This window comes from Gossypium arboreum, chromosome 5, assembly GCF_025698485.1.
Source record: "Gossypium arboreum isolate Shixiya-1 chromosome 5, ASM2569848v2, whole genome shotgun sequence".
In the NCBI taxonomy this organism is placed as follows: domain Eukaryota; kingdom Viridiplantae; phylum Streptophyta; class Magnoliopsida; order Malvales; family Malvaceae; genus Gossypium; species Gossypium arboreum.
This window is the reverse complement of record NC_069074.1, coordinates 32,966,047-32,991,020: the sequence shown is the minus strand read 5'-3', so window position 1 is coordinate 32,991,020 and position 24,974 is coordinate 32,966,047. Positions and strand designations below refer to the sequence as shown.

Here is a 24,974-nt window from a genome sequence, read left to right as displayed (position 1 = left end):
CACCTTTGATTTTAAGCTAGTTTAGTTGTCGCTTATTGTTATCGGGATTTATTCGATTCAACAAAATTACGCGTATAAAACTTGTACAGTCACTTGTACACTTACAGTCCAATTTCGCAAACAAAGCTATATCGATTTTTTTATTTTTAAAAATATGAATTAAGAAAACTTAATGATTTATTAACCCCAGTATGAAATTAAAAAACTTCACCATTAATACACCAAATAAATAGTCATGCATAAAACATTGCGTTACATCTGTTTCTAAACTTGTATAATTTATAATGTGAAAATCTATTATATAGAGGATAAATCTCAAAATTATATAAGAACTTTGATTTTGTATAATTTTATACATGAAATTTTGATTTAATCAAATTCTCACAAATTATTAACACAATTATTGATGTAATATTATTTTATGTTTATATATTACATTCAAAAATAATTGTATTTATCCAATATAAAAATAAATTGAAATATTTATTTATTTAAGTGTGTATGATTGAATCAAAATTAAAGTTTCATGTATACATTTAAGCCACAATCAAAGTTTCATGTACACAATTGTACTTTAAACCAAAGATTATATAGAATTTTGAGATTTATCTCTATAGAGACAGTAGAAAGTAAAAAGAAACTTGAATGTATTTGATAGAAAAAATAAAATACAAATTATTATTTTCACTTTTATTTGCAAAAGAAAATCTAGAGAAAAAATAAAATACAAATTATTATTTTCACTTTAATTTGCAAAAAGAAAATCTAGATAACAAAAAAGAGAGTATGAGCAACTATTATATACTTACAAAATTAAACATGTTAAAGTTTTATTTTTCTTTTTATTTTAACTTATGATGCTTGAAACATATATACTTTTTTTTCTTTTAATTTTACTCTGTCTCTCTCTCTCTATATATATATATATATTCTATTTTCACCTTTTTCACTTTTTGTATCCAGCACACTATAATAATAACAAAAGAAACAATACTGTACGGCAAAGTTAAATATTCTACCATCTAAATTAGGAATATATATTGCATAATCAAGAATAAGATGTATGGCCAAGGAGTTCTATCTAGAAATTCATATATAATAAATCACAAAGTAAATCAAAGGGATTCAACCAAGAAACCAAGTTATGGAATCAAAGTGCATTCCTAGAAATGAGTGAGTTGCTCAAGCTTACGAGAATGGAAGAACTTACATCTCCCTTTACCACTTGATTCTATTTCTTCAATTTTCCGCTTCGACGCCTTGCCGAAACCAATATTACTTAGTTTCAATTGCTTCCCACTGCTGCCATAACCAACATCTTCATCCACCTTATCAGATTCCCTAACATATAGAATAGGATGCAATTCAAGCCTTCTTAATTTTATATTAAAGACCATACCATTAAGCCAAATATGTATTTTTATCAATGATTTAATATATCTAGCACTTATTTAAAAATAAAGTTATTTACTTACTAGTAGAATTTTTTAAATTAAACCGGCTGGTTCATATGGTTGAACCAATTAGACTGATGATCGAGGTCTTACCAGATTGACCTCCAGTCAGGTTTTTTTAAACCTTGTATAAAGCAAACCAAATTCATTTCTACATCTCTGGTAAATGATCAACTTTTACGATAGCTAAAGCTTAATGCAATATGAAAAAAAATTAATTCAGCTTAGCAGCTAAGGTAAAACCGTCTTTGCAGAATTCAACCAAACTCAAATAAAGATCAACCATCTATTCTAAGCATTACACCAGTCAGTTCAGCCCATTTGTAGACCTATCCCTAAACATAGAGAATACATAATTCTAAAGGCATATCAAGGTAATAATGTCTTTACTTTTATACTAACCAGAGGATTGTAATTTATGCTTTTTCTTCTTTCTACAGAACAATAAATCATGGAATTTCCTTGATTAAAGCACAAGAACACTTAAACTTCATAAACATTGTGAAGAAAGGGCCATGCACAATTATGTGGAAGTGTTAAAAAGTAAATAGAATTTGAGTGTTTGAGCAAATACCATAACACTTCAACCATATCCTTGTAATATGAAGTGCAAGTACCCCAACTGAAGCGGACTAGTGTTGGGAATCCAAATATTGAGTGTTTATGATGTGCCAGCCAAGCCTTTGTTTCAGAATCTAGCCGAATCAAAGATGACAAGATTCCTTGTTTAGTTAACCTTTTCTAATAGGAAAAAGAAAAAGATGAAATAAGATAATGTCAAGCACTTTCGACCTCCTGGATATCCAGAACCAAAACTCCTATGCATGTTTTCAGAAGTTTCCTCCAGCACCCATTCTCGCAAGGCTCTGTCTCTGGTTACCTGCATGGTTAAATAAAAAATAAAATAAAAATGAAAGCAGTTCAAGATGAGCTGAAGGTGACGCCTTGGAAAAGGGAACTGACCTTAGCCACTATGCTTGCCCCACTCACAACTGGATAAAGACTATCAGCCTTCTTTGCAACAACAAATTTGATGGATGGAAATCTTTCAGACAGTTTGATTCTATACTTGTCAGCATCTCCAACTGTATCAAGGTAAACCTGAAACAGGGACATTAAAATGTTCCCTTTTTTAGGATTCCCCAAAAAACCTTTAAACAAAACAGTGTAGCTAGATCTTCAAATCTTGCCTAACATTAATTTTAAAAGGATACTTTGGAAGAACATCCGATAATGTCTTTTGCCTTTGCTACCTAAGCAAGGGTTTTCCATCCTCTCCTAGACATAGGTGTCATAAAAATATTTCCACTTCACTTAACACATGATGACTGAAAATAAGTTGAAAATAAGTTTGTGATTAATAGACTTTAACGGTAATCTCCAAATTTCTCCAAATCGCAATGACAGCAGCTGAAATGGAGAGAAAATAAGGGATGCACACCTCTTGTGCAGCTGAGAGTATCAGAAATCTGGAAGATTCTTTTATTTCGCTTTAGTTAGACAAGTAGCTAATTCTACTTAACAATCCTTGGGTTTTATTAATACCTGCCTTCATTCCAATTCAAGCTTAGACACCCTTTGTTCTAATTAGATTTCACTGTATCTAATAATGGCAGTCATTGTGAATTCTAGGCGATATTTGATTCAACATTTATTTTTGAATTTTGCTTGACATTATTACACTGTTTAATTTGATTTTGCGGAAGAGACTGCTATTGCCCTCTTTGGGCTGAAATACAAATTTTCAGCGCAAAAAGCATGTTTCCAGCATTCAAACATCTCAACCTATAGCCGATCATGGAAGCTACTATATTCCTCAATCTAATGTTAATTGGCTATAATAGCTTAATTTAGTACGTCAGATTTTTCTAGACAATTTTGTTGAGATTTCCTGATTTCTATCAAATTAGTGCAGAATCTCATCATTCTACAATATGTTTGACAGGAGCTTTGACCCATCCAGTTCACTTCTGGGGACCTTAGAAAATGGTGTTTTGAGTTTGAGCAACTAATAGTCCCTTATTATAGGAGTTTGACCAGTTTATATGCATCCACGTGAGTTTAAGTTCCACTATGTTACTTTGAAGAGAAATAATGAATGTTTAGATCTTTTGACTAGCTAGATCATTATATGACATCCAAAACAGGATTCAAAACAATTTGCTTCGAAAATATCCATCTCTGTTCTTATTTATAAGAATGTTATGCTAATTCTATTTTAATACATTTTCAGTGTTGTAAACTCTACAATTGTCATTGTGTACTTTCAGTATCTGAATCATTAATTTTGACATCTGTTCTTAACTGCCTGAAACGATATTCTTAAAGCTCTTTTGTTTGTCTTGTTAGTGTGCTGAAAATACCTTAGTTTGGCTTGCTTCCATTCATGCTTATCTGGGCATATTTAATTAAATATTATCACTAGCTTCCTTATTGATCTTTATAGCTTACTAAATTGTTTCTCTTTCAATATTGCAGCTTAGATAGCTAGGTTGCAATTGTTCCCTTTTTCATATCCATGCTTGTATGTTATACCAAGTTCATGAATATAAATTTACTGTTGACACGGTAATGGTGCCAAGTTTGCATTTTGTAAAATTTCTTGTACATTTTAGGTATGACCTAATCTGAAACAACTTATTTTTGTTGTAACTTACTGAAATTTGAAATTGCGTTACAAGGCTTTTCAGCAAATAAAATAGCTAGGCATGTTTAAAACACGTCAATATTCTTTCCAAAATGGTTGCAGTTCTAGCTTTATACAGTAATGTTCTGCTTCTATCTTTTATATCTCCAAATGTTTGACGAATTAGGTCAATGATTGTTTTGAATCTTGGATGAGAAGCTTGCATCCATTGCTTGAGGTATGGCTTATGCAATACTTGGATGCATGAAAGAACAAAGGTTTAAAGATGTTGATTATTGCATGGTAAACTAACTATTTTTAACTGCTTGTGCACTGACAATCTAGGAGTAAATCAGAATATTCAAGTAATATTTACCACTTGAGCATTCAAACCCTAGGAATAAAATCCTATTACCAGTCCCCATTTTCTTTCATTAACCTCGTTATACCTTTAGATTGATCAGAATATTCAAGCAATATCTGCCACAACTAAAAACAATTAGAGTTTTATGACTTGTTACGCAGTAGAGTCAGTATTTCTGCCAAACTTTCCTTGTATATAATCATCCAAGGATATTCGGGCATCTATTCCAACTGAAAATTGATATTACCTTACAGCATTGAAAAGCAAACAACTATTCGAACAATGTAATATCTCATAACAATAACAACATGCCATTTACTTTATTTTGTTTTGCTTGTGAAGCACCAAAAATACATGTAAAATTCGTATTAAACTAACAGATGCAATCAACAGCCAGCTCATTTTAGAAAGGTTAAAAGAAGTTGTACCTCAGTTAGAAGAACTCCCATGTTCAATACCCTATTGATGAGACCGATTGCAGAATCATGTGATATCTCATTCAGGTTCACCTTATTCCTATTGATGATCAAACGTGTGAAATCTTGTAAGAGAAAAGAAAAATACAGAGAGGAAAAGCTAAAAGATATTACAATTTGAATAACTGACTTCTTTAGCATTTTAGCTGAGAGCTCCCTTGGATCTATAACATCAACAGACCACCCTATCGATTCATCAGCTTTTAAATTCTCAAACAATTCTTCCCTCTTCTCTTCCTTTAGAGTCTTTGAATCTATAAACACAAAAGGATGCCATAAAACTCATGAAACTATACAACTTCTTTTAAATTGACAAGTAACTTTCCCATGAAGTTACCAAAGTAGACGCTTTATAGCATGAGATGAAGAAAGGAGGACAATCCTTTTATCAAAACCACAACTTCTTTTCAAATTGCAATTTTTTTACATGAAATTAACAAATTAGATGCTTTATAGCTTGAAACGAAGAAACAAAGACAATCCTTTCATCAAAACCACCAATCAATTAAATTAGGATTTTTTTTACTGCGAAAAAAGCTTTTGAAAGAAAATCAGACCAAAATTTCCATACTCAAGTGCTAATTTCCTCAAAGAAGCTCTTATCTTCACTAAATTTTATATGCTTACACCAACCAAAACAATTGAATTTCACATTCTACAGTATGCATTTCAAGTGCCTAGCCGCATAATATATCATCATATAAAGGTTTAAATTTTGAGACAAAATTAATCTAAAAAAGGGATTAAAAAGGAAAAAAAAAAGAAAATATATTCTGAACCAGCAAAATTCAAGGAAGCAAGAGTTTTCTGATAAGAGCGAGCACAGTAAAGGCAACCATACACCATGGGTCCTGAAACAAACAAAACCAAAAGAAAATTGATGGACGAAACATGGGTAACGTGAGATAGTAAAAACTGGGGAAAATCAAATGAAATCGAAGAAAAGGAAGAAAAGGGAGAGAAGAAAACCTAAAACAGGGCCACGCCCGGCTTCATCAATGCCCATAATGCAAGGAGTAGATGCCCATTTGGGGAGAGGAGCTTCCGATCCCATTTCTCTATTTGTATTCTACAAAAAGTAAACTGAATCACTCAAACGCCATGGCTGCTTTAGCTATTACTGAAATTTAAAGACTTCCTCATTTTTTTTGTTACTATAATAATTTTCACAATTTTCCCGCCAGAAATCATAGGGTTGTGGTTTGCTTCTCTGCGCTGTCACACAATTGTTTCCATTCGTAAAACAAATCGTGCAGGGAACTTTTTAGTAAGAAATCATAATCAAAATATAAGACAAACTTATACAGACATAAAGGTCTATTAACTCAGCTGGTTAGAGCGTCGTGCTAATAACGCGAAGGTCGCAGGTTCGAGACCTGCATCGGCCATTTCGTACTTTCGTCGGCCATTGGGCGCTTTTTTCTTCAATTTTTTGATTTTTAGAAAACGGCAACATTCCTAGTATTTAAAAAACAAAATTTGGGCCATAACACCAACGGCCTATTAGCTCAGCTGGTTAGAGCGTCGTGCTAATAACGCGAAGGTCGCAGGTTCGAGACCTGCATGGGCCATTCAGTGCTTTTTTCTTTCGTTTTTGTTTCCGGCAACGTTTTATAGTATTTATTAAAACTGAATTTGAGCGTGAACACCAATGGCCTATTAGCTCAGCTGGTTAGAGCGTCGTGCTAATAACGCGAAGGTCGCAGGTGGGCCATTAAGTGCTTTTTACTTTCGTTTTTGTTTTCTGGAAAACGGCACCGTTTTACACTATTTAGAAGAACAGAATTTGGGCGTGAACACCAGTGGCCTATTAGCTCAGCTGGTTAGAGCGTCGTGCTAATAACGCGAAGGTCGCAGGTTCGAGACCTGCATGGGCCATTAAGTGCTTTTTTCTTTCGTTTTTGTTTTCTGGAAAACGGCAAAGTTTTACAGTATTTAGTAAAACAGAATTTGGTCGTGAACACCAACGGCCTATTAGCTCAGCTGGTTAGAGTGTCGTGCTAATAACGCGAAGGTCGCAGGTTCGAGACCTGCATGGGCCATTATGCGCTATTTTCTTTTCGTTTTTTTTTTGGAAAACGGCAGCGTTTTACATTAGTTAATAAAATAGAATTTAGACAACAACATAGCGGCTTATTAGGTCTGCTGGTTAGATCGTCGTGCTAATAACGCGAAGGCCAGTTTCGAGTCCTGCAAGGTTCAAATGTACTTCAGTTTTTTCCGAGGTCTCAGACCTCTTTTATTTCCCCTCTTATCCTTTAACGCAAACGATGTCGTTTGCCCCACTTAAAGATGCCTGGGTCACGCAAATCCTGTTTAATTTTAACATTCCATTTTGGTTATTTCCAGTTTTAATATTTACCCTTTTGGAAATACAAAGCACGAAAATCTTTCTGGACAACAAAAGATTGAAAATTATTAATAAATTTCTATTTATAGCATTTATATTATCTCTTGCTAGTTAAGAGTCACAAAATGAAATATCTAAATAGGAGAGTATAAATTATTTTTCATTAAGAAAAAGAGTACGAATTTGTTTAATTTTTTCCTCTTAAATTTTCTATTAATTAACTTTATTTTGAGTACCTACTATACTATTCATTTCAAGTGATCGGTATTATAAAATCGATAGCCTGTTAAACATTTAATTTTCTTTCTAATAATGTTAATATCACTCTCTAAATTTTGGATAAAGTTTTTATAAATTCAGTTAAACTCAAATTATTATTTAATAAAAAATATTTTAATATTTCATCATATTTCGTCATGGTTGGAACTTGTTATTTTTTATTTCCAACACAACCGTCCATGTTTTCTGGCAAAATGAAGTCAGAAAAAGACTTGAACTACAAATTTATTGGACATTATCCTTTAAGGGTAACTATATGAACTAACAGGATTAAATTCGTGTTCTAGGATCAACTTAATGATCATCTCAACCGGGAACAAAATCCCGAAATTCACGAGAAAAGATCATTTAAATCATTTCATATACTCTCAAGTAGTATAATGCATGTATGGTTATTAGCTTCGGCCTTGCTCTCGAATACATGTTACAGCAACTAAATCAAGGAATGGACATGATTCTCTACCAACATATAATAGTTTGTTAACCCTACACAGGAGAGCCGCTGGTAGTCCTTGAACTCGTTATTTCATCCGATTACTCTATGGGCAGAGTGAAAGGAGATGATTAAGCTTTGAACTATTCCAACTTACCAGCTAATGCAGCATCCTCATCTTCATCTTCAGCATCAAATTCTTGCTCGACGCCCTTTACCTGTATCAGGATAGTCCGTAAAGAAACCAGTTAGAAAGGATGCTGAGTTCTAGATCTACTCGATAATTCCCTGACAAATTAACAAGCAAGCTACATGTGGCTATCTTTGGGGAAATGACTTGCTCGAAATCAATAGAATAAGCTAGTAAAGCAATAACATACACTTTTACGTCCTAGAACAGTGTATGCTTCGAAATTCAAGAATGGAATGAGAGACAAAGTCAATTGTCTGCGCGATTATTTAAGTCAAAATAGAGCATACGCATACTTGTTAACAGATTGTGACGATTGAATCCCTCAGAACAAATTTTCACTAACTAAAAGATAACAGAATATCAGATACACGACAAAGATGCTGCCATGATATGCATAGACATCAGCGAAACCGTCATTATTCAAATCTTGATCACAACCAAAAACAGTAGACCCGCTATTCACCATCATTATGGCTGCATTCTGATAGGAATCTGCTTACAACAGATACAGCTAGACAGTGATATGGCACAAACAAGGGTAATTTGACCTATAAAACTTATTATCCAATCATTTTTAAAATTTTGATCATATTAACATTAGCATGCACTACCCGAATATTTATCCTTTTCTATTTCCATGATTCAGTGTGTATTAAACACAAACAAATTCAAACCAATCACTCCCCTTTTCAAATATGGGTGAATTATGCTATTCTCTGCATCCATATTCATACCAAATAAATTCTGAATAAAGTATAAGGACGGTCATTAGATATTACCTCAGGAACATAATGCATTAGCATATTTTCAATGCCGGATTTCAAAGTGACGGATGAGCTGGGGCAGCCACTGCATGCTCCTTGCATTTTCAATTTCACTATTCCTGTGTCTCTACAAATGTGAACAGGACACGTTCAATCAATGATAGTACAAAAAAGCGAAAAAACAAAGTATGTGTAGATATCAGAAAATAATTTAAACCAAATAAGGATAAAAGGAAGTTTACGGATCAAATCCCCGATATTCAATATCCCCACCATCATCTTGCACTGCTGGTCGAATTCGAGTCTCCAACAACTCTTTGATCATTGCAACTGTTTCAGAGTCATCCTGCATCATGCAGTAGCATTTACATGATTGATTCACAGACCTTCATAATTATGAGGTAGTGTTTCTGATAAATAAAGATACTGATGAAGCAAGTAAGGAGTGATATTCTCCACAAGTAGAGAAGATAAGCACATCTATTATATCTCCCAGTCAACAATGTTCGATAACTGATATTACTCTTCCATATTTTTGCCTTCCACACTAGTACATTTTCACTTCCTTTCATCTTCAAATATAATTCTTCTTTTGTTCTCCCACTAGCTTATTCTAAGATTAAAGATACATATGAGAATAAAACATCAAATAGGGGAGAGTATCTGGACATTTTAGTTTATTTGGTTTAAAAAAATATGCAAAACCGAACGAAATGAGCAAATATTCATGAGTAACCAAACTGACCGAAATCAATCTAAGGAACGAAATAACCAAACCAAAATCAAATGGTTTGATCTGTTCAGTTTTGTCTATTTGCAACTTTGAGAGAGCTGCTAGAAAATCTTTGGGAGTACACAATGAGAGACAGAACAAGGGCAACAGAAACTAACCAAGCAACATGACCAAGAAAGACTTGTCTAGGTTTCTTTTTTTCTTTTTCTTTTTTTAAATCAGGAACATGAAAGCTCTTTATTGCTGTCTTTTGTAATTTTACAAGTATCTATAACTTGACACTCTTAAGCCAAGTAGGAATATCCAGATTCCAGAGAACACAGATACAAATAATTGCCATTAATAAGACAATGAACATTTAGAAATGCAGAGGCATATAAAGTATAGCAATATGAGAAGCAGGCCAGTGGGCAAATGAGGCAGAAGGCGTGAAGGAATGAGTGAGGTTGAGCCTGTGAAGTCGATGCACTGGCCAAAGAGGGACTGAGGGTGAGGCATGAAGAGGCAAAGACAGCTAGGCAGAGTTTGGAAAAGAAAGAAGATAGAAGGGACTATAGACGGGTTCTTTTCTGTTTTAGGTACTAATTAGGTTTGGGTTGAATACGGTGTAGCAGTTGTATGATTATGGATTGGTCCGGTGGGATATGGGTAGCACAACAATTCCATTAATGGGTTGGGTTTAAGAATATAAATACAATATACAAATTTTTTTTTTTAATAGGTGGTGGTTTGTTTGGTCAGTTTGGTTTAAAAAATAGAAAAGAAAAATAATCAAATAAACCTATTTAACCCGACTTAACAAACCAACCTCTACCCAAAACGACCAAACCAAAGCAAATGAGCCAACTAGGGTCTGTTTCAGTGTTTTATTTGGTCATTTTGTGTTTTCTATTTTTTAAACCAAACTGAAGAAAATGAAGCAACTAGGCTCCAGTTCAGTGTTTTAGTCAATCCAACTGACTATTTGCTCAATCCTACAAAAACCTATAAAATATATGAAAGGAGAGAGAATGGTTTTGCAGCAATTGCAGAAGGATCATGCCTAAATAGTGCAATTTGAAACTTCTTTCAGTGGCTATGACATAAATTTTAGACACAAGATAAGCTCAAGCTGAAAAGCAAATGCCTATTTCATTCAATCTGTGCCTTCTTCAAAGCTTTGAAAACATGATAGCACAGTACAAAGTTTCAAAGAAACCACCCATCTTAAAATAATCAGATAGAAGGTGAGAAAAGCAAGAAGTTATGGCAGACCACGTCAAACAGTCACAGCCAACAAATAGATTTAAACTCTTCAAAACATAAGAAAAACTGAAATTAGAAAAAGTACCTCATGGATAGCAGTGTCCATGGATGATGCAGTTTTTGAGTCTAGAAATAATGGTTGTCCAGAGGAATAAAAGTCCATAATAGCAGCAAAAATTTCTGGCTTGAGGAGATCCCAAGAAGCATCATCAGACTTTGTTACAGTGATAAAATCAGATCCAAAGAAAACTCGAGTGATACCTGCATTTCAAGGAAACGAGATTAAATTCATCCATTCACCAATCAAAATATAATTGAATATTCAATTCAAGTAATTGCAAAAACACTTTGATAAAGTTTGAAAAATGACAGACAAAAAATAGTATCATCTTCATCCAACTTTTAACTTCTAATTTCATTTCAAGTAATACCTTAATCAATTAATTAATCAAAAGAAATGGCTCAGAAATTTTGTTGTGATGGAAGCCAACAGAAATGAATCAATGTTGTTTCTATTAAGATACCCCCACTTTCCTGCAATACACCATTATATGATACTCCTTTAAAATATTTTACAATGGTTGGGCAACAAAAAAGAATCATGCTGCTATTCAAAACATCTTTTAAAGAAGACTAGCATTCTTCTTCACAACTTTTCTAATCACATGCTCTATCATAAATCAAACCTACGTGACCTATAAATTATAGTTATTACTCACAAAGCCTGCGACTTTTCCTGTGGTTCTTTCTACACCGACGACAACCTCCAAAATGGTTAAAGAAAACATCAAAAGAACAGAACTAAAGTATTATATGTGGAAGAGGAAAAATAGGCACAACAGGATTAAACCAGATTCATAGCAACCTGAAAATCCCAATAAACATGAACAAACTCGATCAAAATCTTCAACTCAAGACTAGAGTACAATTCAACTAAAGACAGGGAACACCAAAAAGCCAAATGTTTCTAAAAGCTCTCTTTCCACAAACAGGCAAATCCCTCTATACGATGCTTAGTAACTCATTCTTTTCTTTTTCGAAGCCCAGTAATGGAACTAAATTCAGAAGAAAATAGCCAGGTCATTCCTTTTCCAAATAATTTATAATATATTTACTTTTGATTGGAAAATTAAGCATTCACAATATGTATGTTCTTGCCATTCGTCCCCCTCCAATCTTAAAACATTCATTTACGTTTCAGTTTGAACCTTAGAGTTAAACATTAAGAAAGGAAGAATAAACATATGAAATGCAAGCTAATGAAGCATAAGCTAGAAATTCTACGCTCAAAACCATCAGGAGAACAACTATCATTTTTACCCTTAAAACTTCATCTTGGTATAATCACTTGAAAGTTAGTCTAGATTATAAAGGTGTAAGCTAGTCACTCTTACTAACGACATGCAACATTCAAATTCAACTCAACAACCATCAAGTCAAACTGAAGATCACATAGCTTAGTATTCTAGAGAGATGATTTTGAGCAATTTAATCTAGTTTAAAAGCAGCTAGCAATCCTAAATCCATCATGCATTTCTATTTAATATGATTCTTACAAATAATCCAATAAACAGATGAATAAGAGAAATAGAGCTTCAAATCCCAAAATAAAAACCAACCCAGTTTTTACTTTCAAGATAATCAAGCTTAACCAAATGATCTCGGGAAGCTTTATTAGTTCACCAACTGGGACATCGTTGTAAGATTTAAAACCTGATTGACCAGAAGCCAGTTCACCTTGGCCCTTTCCATTCCTTAACGATATTTTGGTATTATATGAAATTGCGTCACACAATGAGAGGTAGCCCTCTCTCATCCCATATTCCGTAATATAATAGCCATAGTTTCATTTCTACACAGACAACATGACATATATAGCGGTACAATAGATTAGTTCTTGCAGTCTAAGATCCTCACTCTCCCTCTAATTCAACTGCAACTTGACAGGGTAAGCTTCTTACCGTCAATTCCATACAAGGCCTTGGCCAATGGTGAAGTCATTGCAGAACGGGCATTTGGGAAATCAGCACTCCCGACTTCCATCACCGCTTTCCCTGGATAAAACATCAAAGACGAAGGATTGGGTGTTGATTGAGTTTGAATAAACATGCTTCTCCTTTGGCCTGCAACCCGAAAATAAAAAAGTGAAAAACCCATCAGATAACTGAGAAACAAATTCGACCCCAAAGGCAAAAAGGACAATCAGCAAAGACAAAACCAAACAGATGAACCTATAAAATGGTTCCACTTGAGAGATGGCAAAGATGCTAAAGACTCAGAATTGGAGGAAAGGACGGAGCTTGGGTTTCCGACAGCCAGCAAGGACGGCGTTCTTGAGGAAGAGAACATGAGGCGACGAGAAATTAACTCGGAAGGGGCGACCGATCGGCATGTTTGCCGATGAGATACAGCTCGACTAATCAATCTCCCAACTCCTTTCATGGAAACTACCCTCGTTATCAAGTAAAATTCGAAAGGCGTCTTCGGCTATCAAGTTGAGAATTCGAGACCTGATAATGGCCGGGTCGGGTTCAAAAGTATTCTAATTTTAATTCTAATAACCAAGTTTAGTTGGCCGAGTATAAAATTACTGTCTTGTATTCCATTGCAGATTTTGGATTTTAACATTCTCATCATTTTTTATCTTATATTATAATTAAATATAAATTTTAAGATAAAATTATTTTATATTTTTTATTATATTTTAACACAAAAATCAAATATATTTTTTTCCTTCTCCTTTTTCCTCTCATAAATTTGAAAAATCAAAATTCATAACCTCTCTTCCCAATTTTAACTTTAAGCCTCTCATGTATATTCATTTTCCTCTCGAGTTAGATTTTCAACTTCTCCTATATATCGTCTAGTTATATTATAAATGTTCTTTCGATTGTTATAAATCTTTATTTAATTAATTAAGGAGAATATAGAGAGAGATAAGTAGAAATTAGAGATCTTGTATAATAGCCATCATTGTCATCCCTTCCTTTGTGTTGCATTGTTCATAAGTTCAATTAACTTTTAAATTCCAAATTTCTTTTTGTTATGAGTTTAATTTATTTAATCAAGAACAATTACTAATGCTTATCTGATTAATCTAATATTATTGCTATAGATTGAAGTTTGAAGCTTGTTTACTTTATTGTTTGTGATTTAAATTATTGTTTCCATAAAAATTTCACTAAAATCAAAGCTTTCAACTAAATTCATTTTTTTCTTTACAGGATTTTAGGTTATTCTTTTCAGTTATTAGGATTATATTAATTTGGTGAACTAAATTGTTCTCTTAGTAGCTAATTTAATTATTCGATTAATGGGTCCATATTTCATAACAAAGACAATATAGTAAAATTTGCTTTTAGGTTTTCTTATGTTCAATTAACTAAATATCTGAATCTTACATTTTAACCAAATGAACTAAACAAGGTAATCTCACATATCACTTGCAATCTTGCATTCTCGTAATCCTATTGCGGAATGTAATCTAAGATTCAGCAAACCAAACGTTCCATAGTGTATTCAAATGGGCATTGTAGGGGTGCTAGAATCTTCCTACATATAATCGTACTCCAGAATCTATATTTGATAATGAGACCAAGCCATAGTTTTAAGGTTTATTCATAATTACACTAGTCCTTATTCTTTTTTTTGAACAATTTAATTTTTTTTAGTGAGGTAAGCTTGTGGACTAGTTTTAACAAATAGAAAGTATGGAAAAACTACGTTAAATGAAATGAAGAAGGGAGAAAAACAAAGGGAGGAACATAAGAGAAAGGAAAAAAATGAAAGTTAAAAGAACATGAAAGAAAAAAATTAAATTGCTCAAAATTAAAAATTATAGGGACCAATTGTAGAATTTAACCTAAAATTTTCGTTTGAAATGATAATTTAATGTGCCAAGTTAGCTTATCGTTACACGGTTAACGGCAATTAAAAACTTAGTTACTCAAATGTTACAACACGATAACATAAGTGACTAAAATATAATATTTCAAACATAAGTGACTGAAATGTAACTTAAGACAAATAAAAGTAACTATTTTGATAGTTTATCTATTTTGGGATTTTGGGAAAAGCTAACCCTAAAGAATAGGAAGTTTAAATCAATCTTGAATTTTAGCAATTAAGGTGAGTTTTGGTTTAGATTTTTTGAAATCTTTATGTTTTAATCTATTTTTCTTAAAACCCATCTATTTTGTTTGGGTTAGTTTTATAGTTTGTCAAATTTCAACCATTTTTGATGAGATTCTGGTGACATAGTTTGTCAAATTTCAACAACTTTTGATGAGATTCTGGTGACATTGCTTACAAATATTATGTCGAGGAACATGTTCATGAATAAATAATGTTCATGGAATAATAAACAAGCAAATAAAACATAAATATATATCTTAGAGTTTATTTGATTACATGTAAAAAGTTTAACGGAATATGTTTTCTATATTTTTTTGTGTTTGTTTAACAGAAAATAGTTTGGTCAACAGTAAATGATTTACAGGTCAATGTAAAATAAGTCTTTTTTCCTGTAAAATGACTTATCATTTTGAAAAACATAAGTCATTTTTGAAAAAGAGTTCATTATAAGTAATTTTATTTTTATATAAAATTAACTTAATTCAAGCTTAATATTATTATATTGATAATAAATTTTATTTTTATTTTTAAAAATATTTAAAATTATTAAAATATTATATTTTCAATATTATTAAACATACCTATTTAATTTAATTATTTATATTTAGTCATATAATACATTATTAATATAATAAATATAATTTATTATAATAAATTATTTAATATTTCAATTTTATTTTAATAATAAATTTAAAAATAACAATTTTAAATAATATTATTCACGTATTATAGAAAATATTCAATATTAATATTTTAATAATAAATATTTATTACAATTATAAATATATTAATAATAAATATTTTATAGTATAAAGTTTAAAATATGTCATAAGTTTATGTACACTTCACAGATTTACAATTTAGTCATTATACTTTTATTTTCAAGAATTTAGTCCCTTTACTTTTTAAATTTGAAAATCAAGTCCAATTATTGACATGTTAAATTTTGTGGTCAATTTTTTGATATCACATTTTAAATAAAAATACTCACTTGGTATTCATATAATTAAAAATGACGTAGTAATGAACCTCGAATTAGCATAATATTTTTAATATATGTAAAAACAATGTAAAATATGAAATTATAGATAAAAATAAATTCAATTAAACAATAAAAAATAAAATCTCAAATGTATGTTTGATTTATTGAAAACAACTTTTATGAACTATTTTTAAGAAATCTACCAAATAATGAAAATATTTTACACAAATTCATCCAAACACCAAAAATATTAGATTTTTCATAAAAATAAATTTTCAGAAATTATTTTCCGGAGTGAAATAAATGGAGCCTAAATTTTAGATATAAAAATAATCAAATACAATGATTAATAATTATCTTATAAATAAAATAAGAACACAAACAATAACAATTCATTAATATATAATAATCGAAAAACAAATAAACTTTAAATGATTTATTAAATGAATTTAAACAAAAAAATGTTCATGAATATAATTGAGTTGAACAAGCTTTATTTATGTTCGATTTATTTAATATACGTGTCTTAAAATAAACGAAAATAAACAAAAAAATCAAATTATTCATGAATTATTTATCGAACATTCTATATATTTATATCTCTGCGTGGAACTTTTTTAACGAATATAGTTAGGTGCTAGCATGATAGATGGAATGAAAGTAGAGGGACCAATGTGGCCAAAGTGGGAATTTCATTATGGTACAATGATCACAATAGATATTAAAGCAACTAAAAAGGGTTAAGAAACAAAAAATAATTCAAAGTTGAAAGGATAAAGAAAAGCGGTATGATTACATTATAGATTTTTTTCTTGTGTGCTAAGGAAATTGTATTATTATTATTATTATTATTATTATTATTATTATTATTATTATTATTATTATTTGTGATGGATTGTAAGCAGAAATAGAATTTTATGAATTTAAAACAACTGATCGAAATTGTGGATAATTTGATGTAATAATCAAATGAAAAATAATAATAACACGTGACTAAATATTAATCACATCCAACCCACTTCCATTGCTGTTGAATTAAATAGGTTAAAATTCTTCTATTAATCCTTGTACTTTACGGAAAATGTAAATTTAGTCATTATACTTTAATTTGGTTATTTATAGTTTCTATATTTTTTAAGTTTTAAAATTTCAGTACTCACCAAACAAGAATTGTTAAAATCATTCCGTTAAGTTGTGTAATGCCATGTCAATTTGTTATTTCCATATCTTACTCATTAAAATTTAATTAATGGATTAATAACGGTCTTTTTGCATCAATATCACAATTTCAAAATTTGAAAAATATAAGGACTTAGAATGATGTAATTAGAGAATAATGACTAAATCTACAACTGTACGCATAATACATGACCAGTAAGTAGTAATTGAACTTAACTAAATAGATTTAACATCCACTGTTTGGGTCAACACTTTAAAACTTCAAAATTCAAAAAGTACAATGACTAAAATTGACCGATTCAAAAAGTAGAAGAAGTAAAATTGATCAAATTAAAGTACATGGACTAAATTCATAACATTTATAAAGTATAGAGACTAATAGAAGAATTGGTTAAATTCATAACATTTATAAAGTATAGAGACTAATAGAAGAATTTAACCAATTAAAAATTAGCTTGTATTAAGCTACCTTAGGTATATTCGTATCCTAACGAGTGAACTGAATATAGGCTACGCAGTTCAACATCTCATCTTATCTTAAAAAAGAAAAAAAGAAAAAAAAAGAACTCACCTAATCTCTTATTTTCAAGTTGCTATTCTGTATAATATAACTGTTGGTGACCAACAATTGATTGCATAAGTCAGAGGCCAACAAATTTTTTTAGGAATCACTATTAAATTATATATTTAGTAAAATTGTAATTTTATTATTTTAATAATTTATATTTTAATAATTTTAAAAATTAAATTAAATTTTTATTTTATTTTAGAAGTGCCAAAATATAATTTCACCGTTACAAATTTAAAAATTATAAACTATAAAAAATTTCATTTTAAGAAAATCAAGAATTACATAAATAAATTAAAAATATTTTAAGGAGAAAATTAATCACACATCAAGAATTCATGGAAAAGATTAATTACAAATCGAGATAGGAAAATGTTTAGTTTTCAGATAATAATAGTTATGCTTGTTTTGAATTTGATATTGATTTGGGATAACAAAACTTTTAAGCTTAATACTTAAATTAAGTAGTTTAATTTAGGTTTAAGAGAAAGGATGTAGACATGAGCCCAACCCTTTTTATCTTTAAAACAAACAAACATTTATTACTTTAAAACAAAACAATATGATAATAAAAGGGATTTAAACATTCAATTCTAGTGTAGATTTATATAAGAAAATAAAATATGAAAGCATAAATTATGCTATTATTCCTTGTATTTTGTAAAAGTTGTGGATTTAGTTTTATATTTTTATTTGATTAATTTTAGTTCTTATACTTTTAATTTTTGAAATTTTAGTCTTTCCAAGAACGGTTAAATTTAATTGCTAGTCTTGTATTATTCATATGTTGTAAATTTAGTCTTTTTTATCCAATTGAATCATTCAAGCCCCTGTACTTTTCAATTTTAATGCAAATGACAGTCATTAATTCATTAACTGAATTTTTAGTGAGTAATATGTGGAAATAATAAGCTAACATAACATTACACATATGACAAAATGTTTAGCGCATCAAATTTTGGAAATAGCAAACTTTACTTGATAAATTTAACAAATTATTGTTCAGTGATGACTTAAATTTTAAAATTTTAAAAATACAATAACTAAAAATAATCAAATAAAAGTATAAAGATTAAATTTATTATAAAGAATAATAACAAAATTTAACCAAAATAAAACAAACGAAAAGTAGAGTCCTTAAAAGAAGGATTTGAAAGCTTATACCCAAAGCGAGTAAGAGTATTGCACCCTCGTTCCTCTTCCTAAACATGTGTTTGCAATGGTTCTCAAATTCCTTAATGAGAGTCACAAGGCTAATAATTGCAGTGACGGCTTAACTTCAAGTTTTGTATACAAGTGAATAATTATAAATGAAGAAAAAGAAACTCACGTCAATAACTTTGATATCAACACTAATTTATTACTCAACTAATGGTCTGATCCAAGATTCAAATTTTACTATGTTTGCATTTTTATATAAAAGAAGTCCATCATGTAGGGCCTGTAAAATTGGCATCAACACTTGTGGTGCCCGGGATTTGCCTATACGAGCCGGCGATCCAACTATCAATTTAGTCCCTCATACTTGTTCCCCTTCCTAAATCATCCGTTTAACCTCCACCGTCGCCGAGGCTATCACTCGTTGAATGCATGGAACTCACTTCCCCGCTAGATGATTGCCCCAGAAACACCCAAATTAGCCTCTAAGCCTAACATTGAAAATTCAGGCATTTATTTATTTATTGATCGTATGAACCTTCTTGTTACATTTCTTTATTTTTTTTTAAAATAAGAAGTCCAATTTAAATATATAAATAAATATTTCATACATTACTATTATATTTTTTATTTCATAAATAATTTTAAAAATTAAATATATTTTAATATTTTATTATACTCCATACTACACTTATTAACTCTTAACTTAATTATAGTCTAAAACTACCTTTGCACTCCACCAAATATTTTCCCTAAATGTATACATCCATTTGGTTTGTCTTAATTTAATTCTTCTAGAAATCATAAGAAGAAAAAAAATTTTAAAGAAAAAAAAAACCCTAAAATTCTATTAAAAATATAAAATTACTGCATTTTAAAAATATGCAGGATACAAAGCACGTTTTTCAAACTGATGTAATGAGCGATAATGGCAAAGCAGAGGTTTGACCAAGTAAGCTGTGTTTCGACAAATAATTTTAGTTGTTAACACAAACGTCTTCTAGACGATCCCCAAGAGTTGAAGGAGTTAGACACCAGGACGCGTACAATAATATTTGGTGCCGCCCCCATCGTATGAAGAAACTTCCTTTTCTTTTCTCTTTTCAAAGTCAAAATTAACCCCAACATTAGTATATACTTTCTTTGAATTTTTCTTTTTTTTTTCTTTTTCTTTTACTTTGATTTTTCTTTTCTATTTTCTTTCCTCTTTAATTGCTACTGCCTAGCAATCTTCTCCCAAACCCCCCATCTACAATTATCTATTCTTCTTTTGCTTTTTTGTTCCTTTTTTTTCTCTCAGATCATAAATTGTTTTTTTGTTTAGAGAAGTAAAAGGTTGATCCAATGAGTTCCAGTACACCATCATCTAGCGCTGGAGGTGTTGGATCCGCTGATTCTGCTGCTCCTAGAAGAAATTCCAAGCGACCCAAATGTAATCTCCTTTCTTTTCTTCTTATCGCCTGCGTAGTTTGACTTTGCTACTTGTTTTTAGCTTTTCTGCGATTTATCATCTTTTTTTTTCTTTTTAAAATTCTTGTATTTGCTCTAGTTTTGCTGTGTGATTGTTTGACTGTTTGTCTGTTTTGTGTTTTTTGTTGTTAGTTTTGTGTTATAATTTGTTCCAAAGTTAGATTTCAAATCCTTAGATTTATAATTAGGGCTTATTGGATTTACTGGTATTATTAGTCAAATCTAACTGTTCATTAGACCCTGATATTGCCTTTTGTGCTTGTAATTTTAGATATTAGAACTGAAGAATAATTTATCAAATCTTTTGTTTTAGTAGCTCTTGATTGTGATAATAACCCCTTCTTTTATCTGTTTGATTTTCATCTCAGACTCTAAGTTCACTCAGCAAGAGCTTCCAGCTTGCAAGCCAATCCTCACGCCACGATGGGTGGGTCTTTATTATTTCGAGTCCATAAACAATGGTTTCGTTGCAATTCGTTGGCATTTCTGGAAAACTGTTTTCGTTAAATATGGCTTTTCTTGTTATGCAGGTCATATCAGCCTTTATGCTTGTTAGCATTGTCTTCATTCCTATTGGAGTGGTCTCTCTGTTTGCTTCTCGAGATGTATGATTATAAGATAAAAAAAAAAGAATCTTGCAATATTCAGTTGTCTTCCTTTTTATATTGGTTAAGCGTTCATTTTCATTTTTCTTTATCAGGTCGTTGAAATCATTGATCGGTATGAAACTGCATGTGTACCGGACGGCTACAAAAATGATAAGGTCACATTCATACAAAGTAATTTGACCAAACAATGCAACAGAACATTGACAGTAAGTTTCTTATACAGCTTCTCTCTTCAGAACATCAAGTGATGAATGCATGATATAGACAAGCAAGCACATATTAAAGAAATCAAATCCTGGAAGTAACTCCTAGTTATCCAACTATGGTTTTAGGGAATAAATTGACTGCTTTGCTTATGTCCTTTATGCAATCAGGCATATATAAAGAAATTAAATTCTGATAAGACACTCTCTTCCCAGTCCCAACCATGGTCTCAGCGTCATTATATTAGCATATCAATGATCAGAATTAAATCCTGCAGGCAAATGAAAAATAAATATATCTTCTTACCATTCTCTTGTTGCTTTTACTAGGTTAAGAAGCGAATGAAGAAGCCTATCTATGTCTACTACCAACTGGACAATTTCTACCAGAATCATCGGAGGTATATCTTTTCTACCTTCACTATAAGTTTTGCGCTCCATTATGTGCTCTATTGCATGCTGGCTGATCTTTAAAATAATGTTAAGGATGTCCTTTTTTTCATTAGCAGACATCATGCAATATTTTAACTAATGGACCAGAAGTAGTTTGTCAAAATGTATAATAAAAAAATATTCAATGAATGAACCACATTCTTCAGATTTTCTCTACCTGTAGATTGAAAATATTACATCTTTTAAGGAATGGTGAGATCTAGGATTTATGAAGGAATGGTAGTAATTAGATCTTTGAAAACTTTATGCATTGATGGATTCTTTGATTGGTTTGAGATGTTCCCTTTGGGGCACTAAAAAAAAATTATTTTTATTTTGAACTGTTCTCATGCTCTTCTTCTAGGCTTTTAAATTTGCTTGTGTGCTTGATTTCGCTTTTCCATTGGTTTGATGACAATCCATTGTCTTCAGCCCTGCATTTGTTGTATTTATTTTGAGCCATTTCAACCTCTTGCTCCTTTTCCTTTTTCCTATTCCCATTTTTGGAAATGCATTTATTTATGATGATTCTTTCTCATCAAGTTTGATGATGGCTTTCCATAACTCAGGTATGTGAAGAGCCGAAGTGACTCACAGTTGAAAGAAAATAGCAGTTGGGATGATGTTAGTTCTTGTAAGCCTGAAGATATGTCTAATGACCAGCCAATTGTTCCCTGTGGTCTTATAGCTTGGAGTTTATTTAATGATACCTATAATTTCTCCCTCAACAATCAGCAATTGGCGGTGAACAAGAAGGGCATCTCCTGGAAAAGTGATAGGGACAGTAAATTCGGGAAAGATGTATTTCCCAAAAATTTTCAGAATGGAACTCTTAAAGGTGGTGCAACGCTTAATTCATCTATCCCCGTAAGCTTTCATCTTCAAATCTGGCATAATTTAGTTTACTGTTTTATTTTCTGAACTACTTAGTTTCTTCAACTAGTGATGTAGAATTCAAAAAAAAAAAAAAATGGAATAAGCAACAAGAAAATACTATGAACTTTCAAATGTCAAATCCCGGAACTCAAATCTCAATTTTCATGAAAAAAAACCACCCACGTGGTTGCAATTTTTTTTTTCATTGAAGGAGTATTTGTTTTATTGTTGAATTACTTCCTGCATACATTGAACTACTGCCTAATTTATCCAGTTCCTTCTGTATAACAGTTAAGTGAGCAAGAAGACCTCATTGTTTGGATGCGAACTGCTGCTCTGCCAACATTTAGAAAATTGTATGGGAAGATTGAACAGGATCTCCAACCAAATGATCAAATAGTTGTGACATTGGATAACAACTACAATACTTACAGTTTCAATGGCAAGAAAAAACTAGTGCTTTCAACTACTAGCTGGCTTGGTGGAAAAAACGACTTCCTTGGCATTGCTTATCTCACTGTTGGCGGGCTGTGCTTCTTTTTGGCGTTGTCTTTCACTGTTGTCTACCTTGTTAAGCCAAGGTAATTTCTTTGGTCATTTTCGTACTACCTATAGTCAAACGGCATCTAGACTTCAAAATATTATCGAAGGCTGCTGTTATCTGTTAATAATTTCTAGTAGCTGAGGAGGTGAAGCTAACATGTTAGTGATACAAATTAGGCTAGGATGTTTAGGGTATTTGCTAGGTATCATAGCATCTAAACCCTAAACTTGTAGAATTTTTTTAGTCGTTTTTTTCTCTACAATTTAGCATAGCTTTGTCCCCCTCTTTTAAGCGGCATTTTCAAGTCTACCTTTTCTTTTTTCCTTTGAACTTGAAGCTAACATGTTAGCGATATAAATTAGGCTAGGATGTTCTTTTTAAAACAAGTGAACTGTATCCATTTCTGACATTTACTCATATCCAGCATTCACACCCAAGTCCGAGTATCATAATATAATTTTGGGTAGTTGTAACTGATGAGGTATTGTGTTACCATTTCAGGCGACTAGGAGACCCATCGTATTTGTCATGGAACAGAAATCCAGGAGGACATTAAGCAAGGCAAGAAGAACCTGGAACCTCTCATCACCAATGATTACAGTTGGGTTGATGGGTTGATGTATTAAAATGGCCTATATATATATATAATAGTTTGTGTTTGCCTGATACATTTGTGTATTTTAAACCCTAGGAACAATGACAGATTTTTATGTAAAATTTCAGCAACACCCCGGCACAAAGATATTCAATCCTGCAACTATTATGTTTCACGTTTGGTTCATTTTTTAAATGCGAAGGGAAAGTAAGGCATATTCACTAAATCCTTGTATTTTTCTTAACCCAAGGAGGGACAATAAAGAACACTCGATTAAGCTCGTGACTTAAAATTTGTATAAAGATGATATGTTTTTGGTACAAGCTTAAACATTGAAGCTGTGCCGACATAAATTTTTTTCACTTTTAGTATGAATCATTATAATTATAACATGAAAAACCACAAATATTGTTACACAAATCACTAACCCTTCCATTCTAATTTAATCTCAAACTTTAATACCAGTTAATTGCACTAGAAAATTTCAAATTGACTCCCAAACTTAACTATATTTCCAAACTATTGAAGATCAATGAGTTCTTTCTATTATTAAACTGTTCTAAATTAATCTTAAACTTTAACGTGTTTTAATTCAAAATTATATCAATAATATTTTATTACTAAATCCTTAATTTAATTATTAAATTATTTTATGTGATATAATTTAAAATAAATTAATTCGACTAAAAATATTTTAAAATAAAACATTAAAAATAAAAAAAAGGAAAAGTAAAATGTTGCCCATAACTTAAAAAGTTAAAACTAAAAAAAAGAAAAAAGAGTGAAGAGTGAAACTTCTTTTCTTTACTTTTTGTTTCACGACGATGTTTTATTTTTCTTTTAATTTTCATTTAACTTTTTTTCATTTTAATGTTTTATTTTCTTTTAAAATTTCATTTTAATTTATGTCAAATAAGATTTAACGAATTTAACAATAAAATGATCTAAATGATATAACCTTAATAGTTTAAAATGTAATTAGAATCTTTTAAAATTTGATACAAATTTAAAAGAGAATTATATTTAGAAAATGTATAATAAACTCTTTTAAAAAAATCAGTTATTTAACAAAACAAAAGCCAAAAGCAACTGGGTGAATAATCAAATATTGATATGATAGGAAACATCTAATATATAATTTTGAAAGGATTGGGGAAATTCACCAAATTTAGACTTTTTTTTTTATAATAATTAGGCAGGAAAATGAGATCGTTCAGAATCAAATCTAAATTCTTACGTCTATAACATACTATTTTTGTGACCGGATCAAGTGGTTGTTGGCTAGGCTTTTATATAAAATATTTTCTT

At 30.9% G+C, this 24,974-nt stretch overlaps 3 protein-coding genes and 4 non-coding genes across 8 annotated transcripts; 5 read left to right on the top strand and 2 right to left on the bottom strand.

The window, feature by feature from the left end:
- Nucleotides 1-1,013: 1,013 nt before the first annotated feature.
- On the bottom strand, nt 1,014-6,188 carry LOC108451882 (ribonuclease H2 subunit A). Its single transcript, XM_017749583.2, has 8 exons — nt 5,890-6,188; nt 5,700-5,771; nt 5,051-5,174; nt 4,873-4,960; nt 2,418-2,555; nt 2,247-2,334; nt 2,029-2,149; nt 1,014-1,341 (listed from the first exon to the last, which is right to left on the bottom strand). Exons 1-8 carry the CDS (start codon nt 5,972-5,974, stop codon nt 1,164-1,166), a joined length of 894 nt encoding a protein of 297 aa, XP_017605072.1. The 5' UTR covers nt 5,975-6,188; the 3' UTR covers nt 1,014-1,163.
- Nucleotides 6,189-6,234: 46 nt separating this feature from the next.
- On the top strand, nt 6,235-6,308 carry TRNAI-AAU (transfer RNA isoleucine (anticodon AAU)). Its single transcript has one exon. It is a non-coding gene; the product is annotated as a tRNA-Ile (tRNA).
- Nucleotides 6,309-6,417: 109 nt separating this feature from the next.
- Nucleotides 6,418-6,491, top strand: TRNAI-AAU (transfer RNA isoleucine (anticodon AAU)). The gene has a single exon. It is a non-coding gene; the product is annotated as a tRNA-Ile (tRNA).
- Nucleotides 6,492-6,724: 233 nt separating this feature from the next.
- On the top strand, nt 6,725-6,798 carry TRNAI-AAU (transfer RNA isoleucine (anticodon AAU)). The gene has a single exon. It is a non-coding gene; the product is annotated as a tRNA-Ile (tRNA).
- A 90-nt stretch (nt 6,799-6,888) lies between these two features.
- On the top strand, nt 6,889-6,962 carry TRNAI-AAU (transfer RNA isoleucine (anticodon AAU)). Its single transcript has one exon. It is a non-coding gene; the product is annotated as a tRNA-Ile (tRNA).
- A 917-nt stretch (nt 6,963-7,879) lies between these two features.
- LOC108451881 (nifU-like protein 4, mitochondrial) lies at nt 7,880-13,477 on the bottom strand. The gene is made up of 6 exons (XM_017749582.2): nt 13,149-13,477; nt 12,879-13,040; nt 11,003-11,178; nt 9,182-9,285; nt 8,955-9,066; nt 7,880-8,200 (listed from the first exon to the last, which is right to left on the bottom strand). The coding sequence occupies exons 1-6, from the start codon at nt 13,357-13,359 to the stop codon at nt 8,126-8,128; spliced, it is 840 nt and encodes a 279-aa protein (XP_017605071.1). The 5' UTR covers nt 13,360-13,477; the 3' UTR covers nt 7,880-8,125.
- Nucleotides 13,478-19,800: 6,323 nt separating this feature from the next.
- LOC108451880 (ALA-interacting subunit 3-like) lies at nt 19,801-23,958 on the top strand. 2 transcript variants are annotated; one of them, XM_053028200.1, is made up of 9 exons: nt 19,801-20,010; nt 20,268-20,370; nt 20,777-20,835; nt 20,939-21,013; nt 21,109-21,222; nt 21,550-21,620; nt 22,221-22,518; nt 22,819-23,108; nt 23,573-23,958. In XM_053028200.1, exons 2-9 carry the CDS (start codon nt 20,283-20,285, stop codon nt 23,625-23,627), a joined length of 1,050 nt encoding a protein of 349 aa, XP_052884160.1. In that variant the 5' UTR covers nt 19,801-20,010; nt 20,268-20,282; the 3' UTR covers nt 23,628-23,958. The 2 variants fall into 2 exon arrangements, with proteins under 2 accessions (XP_052884160.1, XP_017605070.1); XM_017749581.2 differs by having other exon boundaries at nt 19,802-20,010; nt 20,263-20,370.
- Nucleotides 23,959-24,974: the final 1,016 nt, after the last annotated feature.

Excerpts from the sequence above, each read along its gene's own strand:
- LOC108451882 (XM_017749583.2), bottom strand. The coding sequence starts at position 5,974 with ATGGGATCGGAAGCTCCTCTCCCCAAATGGGCATCTACTCCTTGCATT. Across the intron at positions 4,961-5,050 it reads TCAGCTAAAATGCTAAAGAA|GAATAAGGTGAACCTGAATG; the intron begins GTCAGTTATTCA and ends GATCATCAATAG. Across the intron at positions 1,342-2,028 it reads GATATGGTTGAAGTGTTATG|GGAATCTGATAAGGTGGATG; the intron begins GTATTTGCTCAA and ends TCTATATGTTAG.
- LOC108451881 (XM_017749582.2), bottom strand. The coding sequence starts at position 13,359 with ATGAAAGGAGTTGGGAGATTGATTAGTCGAGCTGTATCTCATCGGCAA. Across the intron at positions 13,041-13,148 it reads CAAGTGGAACCATTTTATAG|GCCAAAGGAGAAGCATGTTT; the intron begins GTTCATCTGTTT and ends TTCGGGTTGCAG. Across the intron at positions 11,179-12,878 it reads GGCCTTGTATGGAATTGACG|GTATCACTCGAGTTTTCTTT; the intron begins GTAAGAAGCTTA and ends CTTGAAATGCAG.
- LOC108451880 (XM_053028200.1), top strand. The coding sequence starts at position 20,283 with ATGAGTTCCAGTACACCATCATCTAGCGCTGGAGGTGTTGGATCCGCT. Across the intron at positions 21,014-21,108 it reads CTCTGTTTGCTTCTCGAGAT|GTCGTTGAAATCATTGATCG; the intron begins GTATGATTATAA and ends TTTCTTTATCAG. Across the intron at positions 21,621-22,220 it reads TTCTACCAGAATCATCGGAG|GTATGTGAAGAGCCGAAGTG; the intron begins GTATATCTTTTC and ends TCCATAACTCAG.